The sequence below is a fragment of the Dermacentor silvarum genome, chromosome 3, assembly GCF_013339745.2.
Source record: "Dermacentor silvarum isolate Dsil-2018 chromosome 3, BIME_Dsil_1.4, whole genome shotgun sequence".
Classification (NCBI taxonomy): Eukaryota; Metazoa; Arthropoda; class Arachnida; order Ixodida; family Ixodidae; genus Dermacentor; species Dermacentor silvarum.
In genome coordinates, this window is record NC_051156.1 from 225,160,991 (window position 1) to 225,182,246 (window position 21,256).

The 21,256-nt window shown below is 43.3% G+C and overlaps 1 protein-coding gene across 2 annotated transcripts in view; it reads left to right on the top strand.

The window, feature by feature from the left end:
• LOC119446803 (pleckstrin homology domain-containing family M member 2) overlaps positions 1–19,418 on the top strand; it is a 41,470-nt gene extending 22,052 nt beyond the window's left edge. The window contains exons 11-16 of one of the 2 annotated variants that reach the window (XM_037711363.2): positions 430–608; positions 2,718–2,783; positions 2,896–3,070; positions 8,574–8,720; positions 8,808–8,927; positions 13,300–19,418. In XM_037711363.2, the coding sequence (XP_037567291.1) occupies positions 430–608; positions 2,718–2,783; positions 2,896–3,070; positions 8,574–8,720; positions 8,808–8,927; positions 13,300–13,416 (804 nt within the window). In that variant the 3' untranslated portion in view covers positions 13,417–19,418. Of the gene's footprint in view, positions 1–429; positions 609–2,717; positions 2,784–2,895; positions 3,071–8,573; positions 8,721–8,807; positions 8,928–10,055; positions 11,021–13,299 lie in introns of those variants that run through there. The other variant, XM_049664389.1, reaches the window with a different exon arrangement.
• Positions 19,419–21,256: the final 1,838 nt, after the last annotated feature.

Genomic DNA, 21,256 nt, shown 5'->3' on the forward strand with positions numbered 1-21,256 from the left:
AACTATTGCATGTGTGCCAAGCTTTGCACGACTGTGAAGCTTCACAAGCGTAAAGGTTCCACCTTATTGGTAGGACACTAAAAAATGTTCAAGCACAATAAAGGACCCGGACAAGTGTCTGTATCCTTTATTGCATGTAACATATTTCAGAAGCTCGAAGCTGCAAAGTATACCTGTTTCTTCAGTGAGAATTTCAACGAGTGTGAGATGCAATAACACTCGTGTGCTTTAACATGTGCATGTTAAATAACCCCAAATAATCAAACTTTTTCCGTAACATCACTATGGCATCTCCACAGCTGTGTTTCTTTGGGATATTAAGCCTTCCGAGTCATTGAAGCTCGTAATAAAAATAAATGCAAAGTCTGGGATTGAATAATTCATTCATTCATGTATTTTTCTTTTCTTTTGGTTGTTGTTATGACCCAGGATGGTGGTCTTGTCGTAAAGGACTACCGTCTGGTGCACTGGGAGAAGTGCATCCAGTCATCGCCAGGCGATTACGCTTGTGGACCCAGCGTGGGCGGTCCCCTCATGTGGCGGTTCCTCGAAGGGAGCACCAGGCGAGAGAGAAAGAAGCACTGGGAAGCTGGCTACTTCCTGTTGCGGTGGGTGGTTCATCCTGCATTCGAATGGGGAGTTAGGAATGATCACTTGTCAAAAATTCTGCTCTTTGTCATGTCCAGAGGATGTAACACACACTCGGGGTGATCTTGTGCTCATTGGATGCTGATGATGTATTTTAGTGTGTTAAACAAAATTAAGATTCTGTCCAAAATGTTAAGCAGTGACAGTAGTAGCCAGCACTGCATTCATCAGCACTCTCCTTTGGAGCCAGCGTCTGCAGTGGCAAGCAAATTTGCAGTCTGTATAAACTTAGCTGTGTGCGAGCAATCTACCAGCGAACATGATGGTTGAAGACTGTTCAAGAACCATTGCAAAGGCAAGTATCAGCTGGCTTGTACCTAGCTCAGCCTGCAATCTGGGTGCTTGCTTTTTGTTGAGCCTCTCTCGGTGCAGTGATGGGCTATGCAATGAACTTAACTCTAGAAGATGTCACATCACACTCTCAAGTGCTTGCGCTGGCTTTAATGTCTCACCCAGTACAATGCACCATTGAGCTACCCTGTTTCCTTCCTGTATGGACAACATCTGTAACTTTTGCTTGTCTCTCTTTCGTGTGCTGTGTCCAACACGTATTGATGGCTGCTTTCATTTTGGTGCTAGTTCCCGATTATCTCGCCTACAGCAATGGCTGGCTCAAAAGTAATTGCTGCTGCGCTTAGTGCTTAGTTAGTTGGGAGTATCATATTTTTAGAGCGAAAGGTTGTAGGTTTGATACGATTTGATTTGCTTTTTCTTTTGTTGTTGGTATGACAACTTAATGAGAACAGAGGAACCACTACACAACACTGACCTACAACACAGCTTTCAGTGCAGTGAGCAGCTGCCTGAAATGTGGGGGACATGTGAACATGTGTCACCACAAGTTAGCAGCATGAGTTGTGATTAGTGAAGTCATGACCATTAGATCATTGTTAACCTGCTAGGACTCACCGTTTCATTGCAACACAGCGGCTTTGCAGCCTGTGTGCTGACACTTGCCAATGCACCTTTGCTTGCCCAACTGAGCTGAGCCGCTATTTCAATGAATAATGGCATATGCCGCCACATATGAGCCATCTGCTGTGGCACGTACACGCTTGGGGGTTGGAAGAAGAGAACATTTTTCTTTTGGTCTTATCGGTCTGAGTGGGGCCGCAATGTTCTAAGCTGGAAGAGGGCATCGCCCCCATGACTGATACTACACATGTGTGTATTAGAGTGTATTTTTTTAATCTCCTCTCTTTTGTTTCTTCACACCTACTTAAGAAAACATATCTATGAATTAAATAATCTTGAATGGCTTGAGCGTTTGTGAAACTATGATGGAAGCTGTTGTGCTTTTTCATGTTTTCTTTGAATATTTTACATATGAAGACTCCTGCTATTATATAAAAAGCTTATATGAACCATTCCTTGTGAACAGTGCAGTGCTTCAAAAAATTGTGATTACGCATATCTTTTGCTAGATTCAGTGGTTATGTTACTACTGCAGTGTAACACTAATCTATTTGTTATAACTGATATTTGGTATTATGCTGAATAGTATTAGTATAAGGCTGTACTATTGTCAAAATTAGTCTAATCAATTCTTGTGTGCTTCTTGCTGATATCATTTTATTTTCTGGTTGTAGCATTGCCACAGAGCAGTCTTTATATCGTAAACTGTTGTTTGTCTGGTGCACTGGATTTTATTCTTGCAGTTCCATAAAAAACATTTTAGAGGGGCTCTGCTGTGCTTGGGTCCGTAACGCATACAGTGACTGTAGCTTTGCTACAGTTTACAGGTACTTCTCACACGTCTTTGGAATGTATAAGATATAAAAATGGTGAATTTACTTTAATTTTAAGCATGCAGTTTTGAATCGTAAGGTGAACCTGCGCATGCAACTTCAGAATTTGAACCACTGAACTGTTATGTTTCTTTCCCTGGCTTCAGTGGTTCCAAGAACTTTTGTTGGTGCCTGTAATTGTAGTTCTTTTTTAAAACACACTCAGAGACAAATTTATAACCCATCTGCACTTGTCTTTCAAGGTGGCTCAACGTGCTAGCCATTAGGAGGAATAGCCTACATGTCAAATTTGATTGTCTCCATCTGGTGTTCTTGTTGCAGGGCTGGAGTCCTGTACAGATTCTCAAACCAAGGAGACACTATACCAAGTGCCACTTACCTTGTCAGGTGATAATTGCGCTGTTTCATTTGCTCAGTGCTTTCAGCAGAATTTTGTTTACACTTGAGCGGGTAGCACATCTTGTTGACATCTCCTTTTCCCCTCTCTTTGTTTTTTCAGCGGGGTCCACTGTGGTTCCTGTCAGGCTGTGTCAAATGTTGGGCGACCACATGCCTTGCAACTGAACCTGGCTCCCTCTGGTGGTGCCTGTCTTCAGCTTGCCGCTTCCAATGAGGCAGAGATGGAGCGCTGGGTTCATGCACTCACTGAAGCAGGGCAGGCCTCCTTTTATGGGGTGCGTTTCCTGAGATGGAAGTGCAGTATACAAGGCTTTTTGCAGTGACCACTAAGGACAGGCAGCTTGGCTTGTCAAACTTTGGCAGTCGTCTGGGGTCACATTCACCTTTTGTGTTTGCAGTTTGTTGTGAGGATTGCATGCTTTGTGCAAAACTCTTAGAAAATTGTGCACCACTGGCCCAAGATCATATTGCACAGGGCTACTAATTGAAACTGCTTATGGAAAAGCAGCCACTTTTTTTTGGCCTGAATAACATGCTTAGTACATTATCACTTTTGTGGATCACTGGCGGGTGGTCACATTTGGTTTTCCTGCTGCACAACCGTGAACACAGGTCACTCTGATTAAGGTGAAGTGAAGTGAATGAAGATGAATTAAGGTGGGGGGGGGGGGATTAAAGTGGATTAAGGTGGTACAAGTTAGAGCAAGGTGGATTAAGGTTTGTACAAATTAGAGCAAGGTGGATTAAGGTTGGTGCAAATTAGAGAAAGGATTGAAGCAGAATAAGGTGGATTAAGGTTGGTAGAGTAAGGATTAAAGGGGAATAAGGTGGATTAAGGTTGGTACAAATTAGAGCGAAGTAGATTAAAGTAGAGTTGTGAAGGACACGTGACAATGTATGACATCACGTATCATGAACGTAACCAATTAATTTGAGAAGTCGTGATGGTTTCGCGTTCAAATCACGTGAGGATACATAAGTGACTGTCAATTTTTTTTTTATGAGCATGGTGCGCTTCAGCCAGCATCAGTTGCACAAAAATTAACATGTTATATTAGTGTCAGAACTAAGTTGAGGTGAAGTTATTTGAGTCTTGCCTGTAGTGTGGGAGTAGTTTTTGACTATGGGAGGTTTTGAGCCTCTTTTCTGCATTTCCCCTCCGACTTGCCCTAGCAGAGGGTCCATGGCAGTGTTTCCAATTTTTTTTAAGCATGTTGGTAAAGTGAGACAAAGTCGATAAATATTGCTGCAGTATTGCTATAATTGTCGCTAAAACTATATAGCAAATTTTAAGTAGCATAAGCTTTTTGGAACACTGTGATGTAAATTACACGTGTAAATTATCTGGAACACACGTAAATTATCTGTTGATACGCTTCAAGTTTGTCTAATGTATTTGCTGGTGAGGAATAAACAACAACATCACTAGCAAAGTATAGAGGACTTTTGCTTTACTGATATACCTACACAGCAACGAATGATAATAGCTAAAATTCTGTATTTGCCTTCGGATTGTTAGGCAATGCAGCACAATTCAAATGACCACTTTGAATGTGCTGACCACAAAAGTGAAATGACCACAAAAGGCACTTTGTACAAATTCTTGGCGCTCCTGAAAGGTGTGCCAAATTCTGCGGCACGTGCTCGGTCGCATGTTAGCACTGGTGATGACAATTACAGCTAAACCTTGATATAACGATGTCGGTAAAATCAGCAATTTGATTGCTACTATATAAAAATGTCGTATTGAAATTTGACCTTTTATACAAATAAGTGCAGTCAATAATAGATATATTTTTACTTAAAAGGGGCTGCAAAATTCTCCAAATTATTATTGCGATAGCAATTATATGGACACTCAAAAGCAGATTTCTGCCGTCGCCGTCGCCGCGAGGTTCCGTATGACGTCATTTGGAGAAGAAATCATCGCCGCGCGCCGAACGCTGTATGTGCGAGTGAAAGGGCGCGAGGGGCGCGTCTTTCACGGGGAGTGAACGCACGGCGGAGAACAAACGCGCGTTCTGCTCCGTGCTCGCTTAAGGGCTGCAGAAGTAGGCGTCTCTGTTCTCCTTCACAATCACCATGTATGTAGAGCAAACGCGCCTTCTTCCAACGAGCGAGAGGCCGTGGGGGAGGGGGAGGGAAGGGAGGCGACGTTTAGCTGCGGCACGCAGTGCCTATTTATATCAGAGGCTCCGGCAACAGTCACCAACGCCGCACGCATTTTGAGCGAATGCGGACAAAACGCCAATGGCGTCGACAACAGTTCTGCGTGTTGTCGATGCTGCTGCATGTCCAAGTTTATACAGCTGATAAAGCTAATATCATTACTCCGTATAGCTCTCTACAAGTTTGCTATCGCAATTGATGCTTCGCCTTTCAGGTGAAACTGCGACAACTTTTTGGACAATTGAAAAAAGAAATTAGAATGAAAAACAATTCGCTCAGTCGATTATGAAAGTCGGTGACGAAAGATACTGTTTCATGCTGTGTTGACGATATCTGCACATTAGTGGTACGAATTGAAGGCCAGTTGCAACGAAATTTTCTACCGTGCAAAAAGCCCGGTTTCAGATAAGATGCCGCCATTATCACACACCGGAAGTGACATATGACTTAGACTGTAGAGAACAAGCACCCGCGTCGTCTGCTTCTCTTCCCTGTACTGTACCCATCTATGAGTGAACAGGTCCCGCATGTTGTTTGCTAGCCACAGAGCTCTTCTAGCTACTTTGTGCGCTGTGCGCATGCCATTGCGTGCCCACGATATTTTTTTTTAGCGAAGCATTCTTTTTAGAGTCAAGCCAGTTTTCTGTAACTGGTCGACTACATTTAACAAGCAGAGCCTCGATGCATTCAGTCTCCGCTCGGAAATGAAAAGCACATTGGAGTGACCCAGCTTAAGGTGCAGGTGTAGTCCGGCGTAACATGGACGCGATCCATGCACTGTGCAGTTACACTACGTCAGCAAAAATAGGATGCCGTACAGTCTATTGGGCTGATATGAGACTAAAACATGTCCTATCTCACGCTGGAGCCACTGGAGCAGAGTGCATTGCACGCTAGCTTGGCTGATCAGCAGCATGCTGGCCTACAGTTCGGGTTCAATAAAGCAAGCGTGCCGAGTTTGGGCGTTCGACAAACAACAAAGCGCTCGCTTACTGTGCAGTTGTGCTACGGCAACAACTGATCACCGTGCTGCTGTGGGCCATGTTTAACGAGCTTAACCATACAGAAGGCAAAATTAGTTATCTTAGCATCGCCAGCATGACGTGTCAGATTTCGCCTGCTGCTGCCTGGGAGTACGTTGGAAATGTGCCAGGCAGCATATTTCCAGCGCCTTTAACCGTAGCTACCTTAGACCGAGTCGACCGAGCAGGCAACTACCGCCATCTGTAGTAAAGGATGAGGAGTAGCTGAGGCTTGGCGCAAAGTGTGCGTAAAGTCACAGCCAGACTCCGGCCGTGGTATAGTTTTGCTCATTATGCTCTGGCAGCATCGCATTCTGGCTTCCTTTGCCGCTGCATTTTGTTGGGTCTTAGGGTCTCATAGCAGTACCGACCACTGCGAGTTCCAGGGCTGCATCAGCCGTCGCCTCCAGCACCGCTGCACGCGAGCTCAGGCCGCAAGGGGCTACTGAGTGACGCACGCAAGAAAACAGTATTGCCCTGAGTAACAGAAACCGTTATTGACTCTGGCAGCACCAGCACTGCACAAACACCTGGGCGGCGGGGATCCAAAGGGGTCCCACACCAAGGGCGAAAATACAGACACAGGCAACTATAGCAGGTCGGTGCGAGAGCACAGGCTCAAGCTTGGACACGCTGCTAAGAAAAGTCCCGCTGGCTGTGCTACTTGCCCTCCCAATAACCAATGGGCCAACTCACTACAGCTTGGGCAATCTCCTTCGGCTTGGGCCTTTGGCAAGTGCGGCTCGGCATGGTACGACCTTGCACGAGCACTGGGCATCGCTCTTCGGCTTCGGAAAATGCTGGGCTACGATCGGCTAGCTTCGCTGCTTCACGCGTTGCGTGGCCGAGTGCAAGGTTGAGCGTTTTTTTGCAATAGATTTTGGTAAACTTAAACGCTGCTCCGCTTGCAAATATTCACCAATCAAACATACTTAGCAAATGTGCTGAATCTGCAGCATCACGACCCATTCAAATCGCTTTTGTAAATTCTTAAAAAGAAAAAAAGAAGAATTTATTTTATCAGCACAATGGGAATCCTGCGAAGACCACCATGATATAAAGTGCAGTGTGAAGACCACAGATGCAAAAGCAACCATTCTTTTATCATGGTCACAGAGCCCACGCGCCGTACAGCCAATTTTGACTGCTTACGTGTAGCTTTTTAATAATAAAATGCATTCTAGAGGGCGATTTTCGAAACTTTCTTAGTTTCAAAGTCGGTAATTGTTCGGTCACGTTGATAAAGAGTCGCTGGTCGTCTAATAGAAAAATTTGTTGCTAGGCTGACAAGAAAGTAGTTAAATATATAGACGATATTGCTATGTCAACAATGGTCCACAGGAACTTGAGAACCATTTGTTGAACCGGTTTGGAATGGTTCCTTCAATGAGTTCCAGTTTGGGTTCAGTTCCAAGATGGCGAAAAAATAATAATAATGGTTTCGGTTCTGGTTTAGCTGAAAATAACGATTCAGCTCCAGTTTTCGGTTCAGCTTTGGTTCAGTTTGACACCCTGGCTATAGCTGTGTGGGTTCTGTCAACAGGCACTGCGATATCCACTAAGTTGAGCCATAGGACCTACAGCACTGCCACGAAGCTGGTTGCGCTGCATGAAGCATTCACCTACATCCTAAAGCAGCCATCAAGTACCTGGGTCCACCAATGATATTACTGTCTGGTGACAGTGGGCATCAGGCACATGAAATGTCGCCCACTAGTGGGTAGTTAAGAATAGAAAACAGGGCTTGAATAAAGACTTCCCACAGTGCATGAGCTAACACAGGGTTAAGAGAAAAGAGAATCTTGCAGTTAAATATGTGAAGTGTTTACTACACTTGTGCTGCTTGTGGTCATTTGTGATCATCCATCACTGTTATGAAGAAGATTGCTTTTCTGAATATGTTCTCTCACAACATTCTGCAACATCACAATTACCTGTCAATGGTTATCATTTTGGTTTCACCATCACACCATTTCTTTGATTTTATTGATAGCATGTGGTTCAAAAGGGTAACGAAATGGGCTAGTTGGTAGCTGTTCATACTTTTTTTTTTTTTTTTGCACTATGTGTGAAAGGCAGCAAAACATGGACAGACGAATGGTTTGCAACCGCTGGCCACTGCTGTGGAGTTGCAAGTTGGTGCACTGCCCGTTTGTTCATGTTTTTATGTCTTTCTTTTTAACTTATACGTAGCACAATAAGAAGTTGCAATAAAATTAAGCTCTTTGATTTGGGTCATGGCTGACTTTTTTTGGGAGATGGTGTTTTCTTATGACTGCTCTAAGACTTTTTTTTTTTATGGACCTTGCATTCAAGAGCGCAGTGACTGTCTGCTAAAATGAACTCATGAAAGGGTAAATTGTCATCTACCTGACTATAGCACATAGCTACAAAGGAAATCCGTACAGGTTTCTTTTGTGGCTTCATGCTTCAGTTGGGTGGACGACAATTTTTCCTTTCATGAGCCTTTCTCTACCCTGTGGGCTTCCACAGAACTGATTTTCCATAAACTGAATTGGTATAACAGTACAGTGTAGTAAAGAATGCTTGTTATCTACAGAAGTCACTGTGATAATTTGTTGTGCAGTCTGGATCCATGGGTGGCATGGTGGCCTGCTGCCTAGTGTTGGTGGGTGACCTTGTGTTGACCTTGGTTGAGGGCTCAAGAGTCTTGGGTGTAGGTGTCATTATTGACCTGAGTGTAGTCCGCAGCGAGAACAACTTCTGCATTATGGTAAGCCTCTCTGTAAATCCCTTCTTATTTGTCAATTCAGTATTTTTTTTGTCAACCTTGTTGAAACTCCGTCCAATGAACTCGCAGGAGTTTGATGGTGGTGATGCTGAGAGTTGTGCTTACAACTGGATCTTTTGGTTTGCCACTGAAGAAGAAAAAAATGAGTTCCTGAGCATCATCTCCGTTTCCTGGCAAGAAATGTTCCAGGTCTGTGTTGCATGGCTTATCTTATGTACAGTATTAGGGATAGAATGTCTTCGTGGGTGGTGCCTGGTGAAATTGCCATGGCATTGTGGTTTCTCAATTTCACAACCTGATTTCATTATAACTAGTCCATGGACTTCTTTATTATGTATTGATGTAATCAGCAGCTAATAGTTTGTCATGCTTCATGCTTTCTGTTTTGAAAAAAACATTTCTTGTGTGCATGTTGTTGGACTGAACTGCTGTAAGGTAGCACACGTCATATACAGGGTGTCCATTTTTAAGTTTTACGGAATTTTTAGAAGTCGCCTGTGGCAGGTAACGGAATTTTTATCATTGAGCTGGGTTATTCGATGAAGCGGACATTAGTAGCACGAGAAATTGAACCACATATTAAGCTATTTAACAAAAATTTACCAATTAACTTCTTAGTTAATTACTTTACGACATATATTGCAATTTACTAATTGTAGCCGGTGAGCTTGTCAGGTGTACCCACTTGGAATGAACTTCCAGAATGACACCAGTTTGGAAATGTGCAATCAAACTCGCCGTAAAAATGCACTGTTCCACTTAATGTTTTATACATTGAAGAACAAAAGTAACTGGAACACCCATGTATTTCGTCCTACACTTTGGGAAATAATATCTCGAAACTGGTGTCTTCCTGGAAATTCATTTCAAGTGGATGCGTCTTGCAATCTCACCGGCTACAATTCTTAAATTGCAATATGTGTTGTAAAAACTAAAGAGTAATTAGTGAATTTTTTAATTAGTTGAATATGTGTTTTGATTTCTCGTGCTACAAATATCAGCCTCTTAGAATAACCAAGCTCAATGATAAGAATTATGGTACCTGCCACAGTCAATTTTAGGAATTCCGTAAAGCTTAATTTTAAACACCTGGTATATGTGCCTTAGGTGTTATTTCTTTGAATTGCAGTGAGTATTTTTTGACAACATTGATTTGGCTTGCTCAAAAGAGTATGCTTCTGTGCTCAAGGAAAAAAAAAATAGTAGGGGTGTGCAAATAGTGAAATTTCATCTCGAATCGAATTCGTATCGAATAGTGCCGAATAGTGGCCAAAAGTATTGAATATCGAATACAAAGATTTTATTGAAAATTTACAGAAAGAACAAAGAAATGATGTCTGCTCATGTCCTCGAGCACACAAAGTGGTGAGTGACTGTTACCGCAAGGCTACAAATTGTCATGCAGAAACACAAGCTGGCTTACATAACCTGGCTTCAGGCTCTCTCGCCGCGATGTTACGGTGTTTCCAGCAGTTGAAAAGATGCGTTCACTGGGCACCTCTATAACAGGGATGAGAAGGTATCGCAAAGCAATTTTGGAGATTCCTGGATTACAGTGATGCTCCATGCTCTTTCCAATATTTCACAGGATCATCCTTTCCTGGGATCAGCAGCTCATTGAAGTATTTTTCAATTTCTTGATTATAAGGTGTGAGCTCATTGTGCTGGTTCCATTTTGATGCCAGCAGTTCGACAGTATCCCAGACTGTTCAGAAATGGCATAATCTCCTTTAACATAAACATGCGCTCGCTTTTGAACCGGTATACTGGTGAAAGTTTCAACGAAAGGCCTACTTTAACGACGTTAGCATTAGTTTTAACCACACCACCCTAACCAAGTTGCACCATTGGCCTTTGTCGCGTTTTAGATAATCGTTCTGTCGAATTATTCGAAACTTCGAATACTAGCTATTCGAAAATCGAATCGAATTATTCGATTAGATAATATTCGATTCGAATTCGGAACTTGAATATTCGCACACCCCTAAAAAAAGCCTTAATTTACTTTCATTTGTTGTTGAGCTTGGCTCTATGCAAAAGAGGTCCAGGAAGGGCTTAAGGTATGGACAATTCGATATACAGGATTGTTGAGGTAAATCGGGAAAATTTACTCTACAAAGAAGAACATTCAAAATATGAAAAGATATACAGCATTGTATTCGTACAAAATTTTGCACAGAGTTTGAAAAAAGAAAAACTTGTCAAGGGGGAAACTATTCAATGTAACCTCTGTCAGCTGACACGACCTTCTCAAGCCTGGTCCTGAAACTGCTGCAGGCATGCTACACCTGCTCTGTCTCCGGGTTCATTATCACTTGCTTTATGCCCTTGCACCAATAAACTACAATAATAATCATCACTACCTGCTTTATGGATGCCTTCAGGGCATTCTTGGGGTTGTGGCGTTTCAGAATGACCTTTGCCTCAACAACGCCCCACATTAGTCAGTTGAGTGGCTTGCATTCAGGGCTGGAGGGGGGCCACAAGTTGGGCAACCAGTGGTAGGGCTTGTTATCACAAAGCCATGATTGTCTTCATTGCCTTGTGCACTTGAGCTCAGTCCTGCTGGAACACGTACTTCCTTCACTGGCCTCCTTGTTCCATCCAAGGCTTCACAGCCATTTTCGACAAGTTGTCAGAGCTGTCAGAAGTCACCCTCAAGCCATGCTCAAAAAAGTGGGGCCTTGACGTTACCATGGCTTCTCATCACACCCAACATCATCACATAGGCGGGAAATTTGCTTTGCATATTGGTTGGTACGTCAGTCACATTCTGGCATAACCAGCAATCATTTTGGCGGTTCACCGTCCTGTCTTGAATGAAGTTGTTCTGTTCGAGAAGGACCTCAGGAAGCCAATGCTGTTGTGCTCCAGGTTGTTTCAGGAAATCTTAGGGCTTCACCTTCCTGTCGAGGTTGTGCTTCTCATTTAGCAGTTGGCAGTACCTCAGCGCAAAGGATGTGTGCTGCAGGTCTTCACGCACTGCCAGGCTGATTGTGGACCTTGCCATGCTCATTGCTTTTTCGAGGCCACTAATGCTTAACCCAGGGTCTTGCTCGATTATTTTCTTCAATTGCTGGCAGAATGCTGCTGTTCTTATGCGATCTACAGTTAAACCTGGATATAACGAAACTTATAAATTCCCGAAAAACTTCGTTACAAAGAGGATTTCGTTATATGCATGTTTGGCACGAAAATTCGAAAAAGAAACGCTTACCGTATTTACTCGATTCTAACGCGCCCTCGATTGTAACGCGCACCCGTCTTCCGTTTTCATCGAAGCACTCATCCTTGGAATGTCACACCAGGTACTGGATGCGTGGACGCGTGTTGTTTCGCACAAGCGCGAGGCATCGGAAACGAAGAGCGAACGTCATGATGGCGTCGTAGCGTCGTATAGTGTTACAGTAGAACCCCACTGTTACGTTCCCGGGTGCTGCGTTTTCCCGGTGTTACGTTGTTTTCGGCCGGTCCCGGCACAGCTCCCATAGAACCCAATGCGTTGGTAACCCCGCTGTTGCGTCGCAACTGAGGGACCGTTCCCGCATCGTACGTTGCGAACTGCCACCCCGCGCCGGCCCGAGCGGCCATTTTGACTTTTCATGTCGGTTGGCTTGACAATGGCATTGGCCGCCCAAAGTGCCGGGGGCGACAACTATGACGTATTTTCGGTTTCCGCCAGCAAAAGTATGGCCCTTGAGATTCGTATTTGCTATCTAAAGATGGTGTCTATGACGCGTTGTGGCCCGAGTGAAAATGGAATCAGTGAAGGGAAGCTGACTTCACAGGGTCAGTGCTCGTATCGCTGTGCTGATGCATAATCTGGTAGTAGCACCTAGTGCCCATTTACTTTTGAATTTTATTTTCAAGAAGGTATATTGTCCAGTATGGGGGGGGGGGAAAGAGAGAGAGAGAAAAACGCCAAAGGCTCCATATAGATGGCTGATAGGATTTGCAATAGCAAGTTCTGGTCTCTCTTGGTGTTACTGACATCATCAACCACCACTTCAGGGGCATGTTGATGAACGTGCACCAGCAAGGTGCAGATATGACCCACCTTGGTGAAGCTTTGGAAGTTTGCTGCTTCTCAATATTGTGGCACCATCTAGCATGCACTTGGTGAATGACAGCGGTTACCTCTGCGATTTCGGTGCACATCTTTGTGCCTTTTTATGCTTTTTTATTGTTTATTTTTCTGTGTGACTAAGCATGTGACACTCAAGAGGCCTCAGCAGACGAGATGACAAGACTAACTACTGCAAACACTAAGTATAACTTGCAAACTTCACTTGGTTGCACACCTTGCAGGCAGATGACACACAATGCTTCAGACGAGAGGTTTCTGAAACCAGTGTAAATACTGAGCGCAACTTGCTCTTGCAAGTGAAGCCAGCTCAAGTGTGGGTACAAGAGTTCACTGATGATGTGGTTTCTCTGTTATGACTTTTTTACGAGTAAAATTTTGCTGTGGATTCCTGCACGGTTCTTGCATGTGTTCTGCAGAGGCTGTTTTCGTTATGCTTCTGTCATACCACAACTTGCACTTTTGCTTCTTGGTTAGGTCCCACTCGAGGTTGCTCCCATGTCCAGCGGCACATTGAGAAGGCACTGCCTGGAACGAGCCTCTCAGCTTGAAGCAAGGCTAAATGATTCCAGGGCATTCTGTCTCGACAGTTGAAGTGGCGGCAGCTTTCAGATGCTCATGGCAGCTTGCTGGCAAAGTTGTCTATATTTTTAGTTCTGTGGTTAATTTGGAAATATCTTTTAAGGACAAGCTCAAGTGAGACTGAGTGCAGTGCAAGCATATGTTGAGAAATGATGGACATGCACGCAGGTACCACTTCTTTCAAGCTAGAACAGTAACCTGCTTAGTAGGATTGACATGTGAACTGGTTGGTAACTGTCTGTTGTTGACAGAAGCGCTGCGCAGAAAAAACAGAAAATGTAGCAATGCTGTTTTGTATCTTTCTTTCCCTTGTCTTCTGTGCACTGCTGGTCAATGTCAAAGGGTAAACTGCACAAGGAATAATAATACATGTGTTTTCACCATTGCGACTTTTCCCCTTCTGTTTAGGCAGTTAACGGCTGCTTAATCACTGTCTGCACAGCTGATATTGCTGCTATTTTTATTCATCACTGTGCTGTGTCTAGCTAACAATATAGCTTAAAATCGAGAATGGACATTGCATAGTGGCAGCAGTACCACAGTGGCAGCAATAAAAACAGGACTGTGCATGCCCTGTTCTTGCTTCCTTGTGTCTTAGTAGCGCTGCCACCATAGAATGAACCTTCATCAACTTGCCCAATTTTCTATTCGAAATTGCGATTTGATGTAAAATACACTGCTGACTTATGGAATAGGAGGTTGCTTGAATGTTCAACCTCTTTGTGGGAACGGCTTCCGATTCAAGGCATCCTGTGGAAGCATAAACTTGAGAGTACAGATCTGCTTTTTTTCAGCCTCCATATTCTTTGCGATGAACAGTTCACTCTACATCCTGCTTAAGCTTTGGCATGAGCTAGTGTTAGTGGGCAGAATGCACAAATGCCTTATGTTTCACGAAGTCATCATTTTGCTTGACTGTGATAGGCAGGTGGGGTATCACTGTAGGTTTGGGCCTTGATGATGGTGCCTGAACTAGATAATGCAGGTGTGCCCTCCATTTGTTCGTGTGAGACCGTCATACACGTGTGTGAGCTGCTGCAGGTAAGTGGATTTCCAAACCGGCTGCATAACTGTCAATGAGGAAAGTAGCAACACAAACCATGGCAAGAAATGAAACACGCGTCTTAAGACCGCTGGCATTATTTGCCCATCAATCACCCAGCCTGTTTTTTTTTCCTGTCACCATATCATATGTTTCAGCAAACTTTATGCAACAAAGATAATATGTGGCTGCTTTGTCAGTCTTATGCTCCTAGGCTGTTATGTTCTATGTATAGGCTGTTATGTGGACATAATTAGATGCAAACTCATTAATGGAGATGCAGGAAGCTGCAAGCTGCTGATGCAAGTTTGGGTTCTTTTAATTGTGGCCAATGAGCATTGACATGTTGAAAGATTGATGCTGTTTGTGTAAATATTTCCACATCATTGAAGGGGCCCTAAACAGGCATGGTTCATGTGCACCTGGCAGACTAGTTCCAACCATATCAAGTAACAGACAATGAATGAAGCCAGAGAAAATCATAGTCTAAGTTAAAAATTTAAATTATGGTGTTTTACGTGCCAAAACCACGATTTGATTATGAGGCACGCTGTAGTGGGGGACTCCGGAGTAATTTGGACCACCTGGGGTTCTTTAATGTGCACCTAAATCTAAGTACAAGGGTGTTTTCGCATTTCGCCCCCATCGCAACGCGGCCGCCGTGACTGGAATTCAATCCCGCGACCTCGTGCTTAGCAGCCCAACACCATAGCCACTAAGCAACCACGACAGGTATAGGCTAAGTTGATTGCTATGCTGATGTAAAATGGTAAAGTAGCAAGTTAAAGGGAAATGAAGTTGCCGTACGTAGTGACAACCCATATTTCCAGCATTAGGTAAGCATGTGATGGTTTACTAATTATGCTACCGCAGCACTATCCTCTCGTCCACTTTCTTGGGTATTTGTGTATGTGTACAGTCGACTTCCGTTAGTTTGACCAGACCGATGAAATTGATTGAATTATCCGGCAACTCATATTAAACAAGATGCACAAAAAATGCCATAACACATACCTGATTCATTTGGAAGTGTTTGCCTGATTTTAACATGCCCCTGATATCAGTTCGCGCCAACTTTCTTGTCCAAAGTATAAAAATAATCTACAAATGACATTAAAGCACCTAAACAAAGTAAATATCTAACGTGCACCGGAATTTCTTAGCAAGAAATATTGGCAAGGTCGCGCAATGACAGCCATTTTCCTAAAGCTGGCTTCGCCACGTGGTTCTTTACAATCAGCTTTGCTGTAATACCTTTATGTTATGCGGTAAAGCATACAAACACCACAAAGGTGATTTTCATTTTGTATGCGATGGCACTGCACAGGCGATTTTCGGCAAAAAAAAAAGTGCCCATTAAAATCGGATAACTATCATAATCAGACATTGTGAGCTATAATTATTGCTTGAAAATGTTCCTAGGGCAGGCCCAAAATAGGCTTTCTTGACAGGAGATGACGTGTGTTCAACACATTCACTGGGAGTCCCCTAAGCTCTGCTGAGACAGATGCTGCCATTAAAGGGGTCATAATCGGGGTCACCATAAGAGTTAGGCATGTACTCATGCATGCTGATTGTTCAAGTTCGAATTATTCGGCGAAGGCCAATTTGAAGATCGAAATAACGAAAGGTTGGGCCCATAGAAAATGCATGGGCACTGATAGTGACCTTCGGTCGGGATCGAATTAACCAGAGTCGAAGTGATCCGAGGACACCTAAGCACTTCTTGTAACTTGTTAATGCGAAAGCATTAATGTTCAATTGAACGCCGCTGAGCGGTCGTTTGAGTTACGAACAGCTCGCAGGTGGGCGAGCGATCACGTTGAGACGCTTGGCACATTTTGATTTGGTCTTACCGAGGCACAGTTAGAACGCAGGAGAGAGATTGCACGGACAAGGAACACGCCGATAACACAGGCTTCCGAGAGCGAGAGCAAGAATGACACAGCATCGCAGCGATGCCCTCTCCCCTCACGCAACAGCTGGCATGCTAGTTGTCTGTTTTTCCCACTCTGCTTCATTGAGGCACGCTCATGCTTTGCCGTCGCAACCAATGGAAATTTAGGCTGCTACAGACGCTGGGCACCGGCTTTTTTGGTCAATGAGCCATTTGATGCTTTCGCATCAATAACTGAAATCTGCTGTACAAGGTTAGCCTTGGGAGTGTTAGCCAGCACCGCTCACAGCCAATGCGACGGATGGGAGCATCCTTTTAATCGCAGGTATTGCGTGGTGCATGAGTTTAGGAGCGAGCAACTGGCCAGTAAAACCCTTGTATGTTACTTCACAGCATCAAGTCTGCCAAATTTGAAGCTTTTGCTATGCATTGAGCGAGTAGTATAGGGGGATCCGAGGGGCTTGATTTTTTGTTAGTCACAGCCATATGAAGTATATGTGTTGAAGCTGGTGAAAACATAGGGATAGCTAGTTGGGCATCACAGCCAGTTGTTGATGTCAACGAGTGGTGGAAATAATAATTTCCAAGTCTGTTTAGGGCCTCTTTAAGCTTCGTGGCACTACTTCATGTTTAGACAGTGCCAAGCACACCTGTGCAATTATGAGTCTCTCTGCATCATACAGTGCATCAGACAGTACTTCTACAACACTCCTTATTAGCATTTGCAGAAGGTAGTACTCACATCTCTTATCAAAATTGATTATACTTCAACACTTGGGTCAATTTTTGTTAATAGAGATAGTTATGTTCGGCTTAAGGGGAATAATTTTATCTGCACAAAAATAGTTGAAAAGCGCTGAAAAAAACCCGTACAGGTTTCTCAGAAGGAAATCTTTGCCACTTTACAAGAATTTATCCTGGTTCAGTGATTGAACCCAGCACCACAGCTGGTAGGACAAGTTGTGCGGTATGTGCAGGTACAGTGACTGCCCCAGAACGGTTGTGCTTGGTTCACTCCATGGACTGGGAAGCTCTGATTAACCTGTGTGAATTTCTTTCATAGCATCGTACGCCTTTTATGCAGATGACACTTTTACCTTTTGATGAAACTTTATTTGCCTTTATTGTTCATAGAAGGTATTTTCTCAAGCGTATGTTAGGCTCAAGATGTCGTGATTTATGTGCACAGCCTTGTTGGCTCAGTTTGTGCTTAGCATGAAAGAAATCCTTAAAATTCGCAAGTATTAAGCTAAAGAAATATAGCTATTTCAGACACCATGTGCTAAAGCTTTCTAAAATCACTTTTTAGACTGCTATAATGATTTAAGCATAACCGAGGCCGGTTATATGTAAGGAAATGTTTGTAACCACCTTTACTGTTAATACATCATACCAAATTGCATTTGATTAAGTGATATTGTTCTTGCTATGTACTGTAGGTTTTACAATGAAGTTTTGATCCTGCTAGAGGTACATGAAGGCTGTCCCTTTACTGACTACAGTAGCATCTGTGTATATCTTACGGGGCCATGTTGAAGCTGGGTGGCAGAGTTTGTCAAGTCCTGTTGATTGTAGAATGTTTACTTGGAAACCTAGTCCGTATTTTAATGTGCAATGTGTTCCTGTTGCATAATTTTACATGAGCGTCTTGCAGCAAGTTTGATGGTTTTTTTCTTCCATCATGCTTACATGTAGTGTTCTTGTGTTTTACCTTCTTTCATGCTCATTATGTTTTTTATAGAGCTGCATCATTTTATGTGGTGTACAATAAGTTTTTTTTGCGTACGAGCAACACATTTTACAAGAGCTCTGACAACTTCCTTTGATGTGTTGTAGTGGCTGCCTGGAATGTATTGTGCCGTCATCATTTATTTTTTAGTCTATTGGCACACATTGAAGCAAACAACTCACTACTTTTGGCAACAGCTTTGGCCATGCAAGAAGAACGACTGAATATTTAAAAAGCTTTAATTGAGGATCTATTCACCTGAAGAGTAAAGAAAAATAACATTGTGTTCCTTGATTCTGCATAGTGAGCAAAATAGAAGGCTGTATGTGCTTTGGGTAACTGAGGCTAATCAAATTGTGTTTGCTATGAAATGTTGGGTGCCAGTGCTGTCGTTAGGTATTAAAGTGGGCTTTGAATTCTTTTAAAGGTATTGGCTGCTGTAGGTGTTGAACAGCTGTTATGCTCGATGGGCAAATCCAAAGAGCCTGAGATGCAAGCGTCGTCCCTGCCTGGATTTTACCAAAGAATTCATTCTGCATCTCACCATTCTGAGTTCATAATAATATATCATCACTACCACTAATTGTGCACAAAGCACACGAGAGACAAGTGTTAGTCCATTGTCAGAAAGCACAGTTGATAATCTCACTACAGCTGCTGTGCTTCAGGCAGCTGACCAGGAAAGGGGCTCATAATGTTGCAGTAGGGCTTTTATCATTTGCAACATCTGTGTTAAAGAGCAGTGGCATGTCAACAAAGCTTGCTGGAAACTCTATAGTATCCCTGACAGTTATATCTTACCAGTATGTTAAAACCTCTTTGTTAAGCCATTCACACTTTTAAGTAGATGTCCATGCAACTTCTCTGCCCTCATAGCCTCAGCAAAATGTCTTTCAAGTTTGAACTGTTTTGTCAGTTACATCTGCTCATCAAAATTGCTGTCCTATGCAAGTTGTTGTGTGTTGGCGACAGGGTTCTCTGGCATGTATTTTCTTTCAGGTGCATGGTACATTGATTGTGCAACCCCTGTGTTTTCACATAGCTGGTGAAATAACAGCACCACCCATTTGTTTCTGTGTGTTTGTCATGTTTCTATTGCTGAGCATCATCTGTGATACAGCTGTGAATTGGATGCTCTATGCATGTTTCTCCGATTAGTCGATGCCTTGACATTGGCTTCATTGTTGGTAAGAGCCAAACAAGCGAGAAAATATTTGCATTGCACTTTTTTCACACTTGCTTGTGTTGGCCTTACTCATTATGACCGTTCCTGCAGAATTTTAAGTGTTGCAGCGATGTTTGCATATGCTAATAGATGCAATAATAAAGAAGCTGTATCTGCTGCATCACAGCCCATCATTTGTTCTAGAAAAGACGTAGCACATCGCAGTAAATTTGCTTTTGAAATATGTATGATGTATCTAGTGTAAAACAAAACTATAGCCTGGGGAAAAAAAAAATACATGACCTGTTGCATATACCTTGCAGACATCAAAGTCCCTGATGCAGTTACAAGTGTTTTTAAAGTTGAAACGCTGACATCGCATGAGTATGAGAAATGAATGAATCTGATTGCACGGTTTTGAACAGATTCAAGTATTGTTATTAGATGAGTTTGGTGGGGCTCAAGATAGCTGATCCATATTCAAGTTTGGGACGTATGACTGTTTTGTAGGCAAGCAGCTTAACGTGTTCTGGTGCGTGTCGCAGATGTTTCAAAAAGTCCAATGTCTTGTTGCCGGCGGACACAATGTTTATGATACGTGCTCGCCAGTTTAGATCTTTGGAGAGGGTAATGCCTATATATTTAAATGCCTTGATTGATTCAAGGAATGTGTTGGTGATACAGTAGGGAATAGATAAGGGGTTCTGGCGCTGAGAGCAGATAATTCTTTTACATTTAGTAGGGTTAAGGGTCATAAGCCAGTTGTCAGCAATTTCTGCTGTTGGTCAGAACTATTGTGGAATTCTACACATTCATTGTTCGTGAAAGGATGCAATCATCTGCGAACATTCGTATTTGTGAAGACACCTGTAGTGGAAGGTCATTAATATAAATTAGGAAGAGTAACGGGCCAAAACGGATCCTTGGGGAACGATTACTAAGGAACCGAGCTATTTATTTTAGAATGTCAGGGTGCAAGTTCAGTTTCGATAGTTTTAGTAGTAAGTGTTGGTGGGGTACTTTGTCAAATACTTTAGTAAGCCCCCCCCCAAGAAAAAAAAAGAAAAGAAAAAGGAATACGGCGTCAGTTTGTGCATTATGGTCCAGATTAGCGTGTAAGTCGTGGTTAAACATGGCTAGATGTGTTTCGCATGATAATCCTTTGTGGAAACCATGTTGTAAAGCATAGAAAAAGTAGTTAGTATCTAGGAACTGCATTATTTAGGAGCAGATTATGCGCTCCGTGATCTGTCTTCCGCTCATGCCAGCAGCGGAAGGCAGAACGCTGCCCTTGCTCCGCCATCGAAGCGATTGAGCGTAGCGTTGACGGTGCACAGTAAACTGTATTGAGGGTGTTCACGGCGCGTCCAAATATGGCCGCAGGAATAGCAGTGCCAAGAAACTCGGCTCAAAGCCCCACACTTCATTCACACTGATCGACACTCTGCAGCCTTCACCGCCGCTGGCTTGATGCGTGGCAACACTTCGCCGCGAGAAAGGCTGGAACGTCCGCAGCTAAATCCTGTGCCGACGCGATCCTTATGACGTACCGCAGATGTGTGCGTCGGTCATTCTTGTTCACATTCATCGAAGAAAATAGCTGCTGACACAGATACGTGCTTCAAAACATGACGGAGATGCACGCTGCTTCCTTACGCAGTGCAGGGAATGTGCATTCGTCAAAGTACAACAAAGTGCAATCCATTCGCGACTTTCCTCAGCCCACAAACCGCGATGTCCCGGTATTACAACCCAGTACCCAAAGCAAGTATACTTGCCGCAAGTACGAAGGAACCATTGAACAAAATCGCAAAAGTTTTGAATTTGACCAGAGTCTTCGTCTTCCGCTCGTTAGTGTCCCCTTCTTCTTTCCCTTCACCGTAACAATATGTATGCGGCGCTAGGGGGTGGGGGCAAAGTTTAGCAAGTATACATCTCCTATTTCTTAAACCGCCGCGATTCCTCGGTGATTCAATGTGACAAATAAATGTTCGTGACGTCAATTTAAAATAATTACGC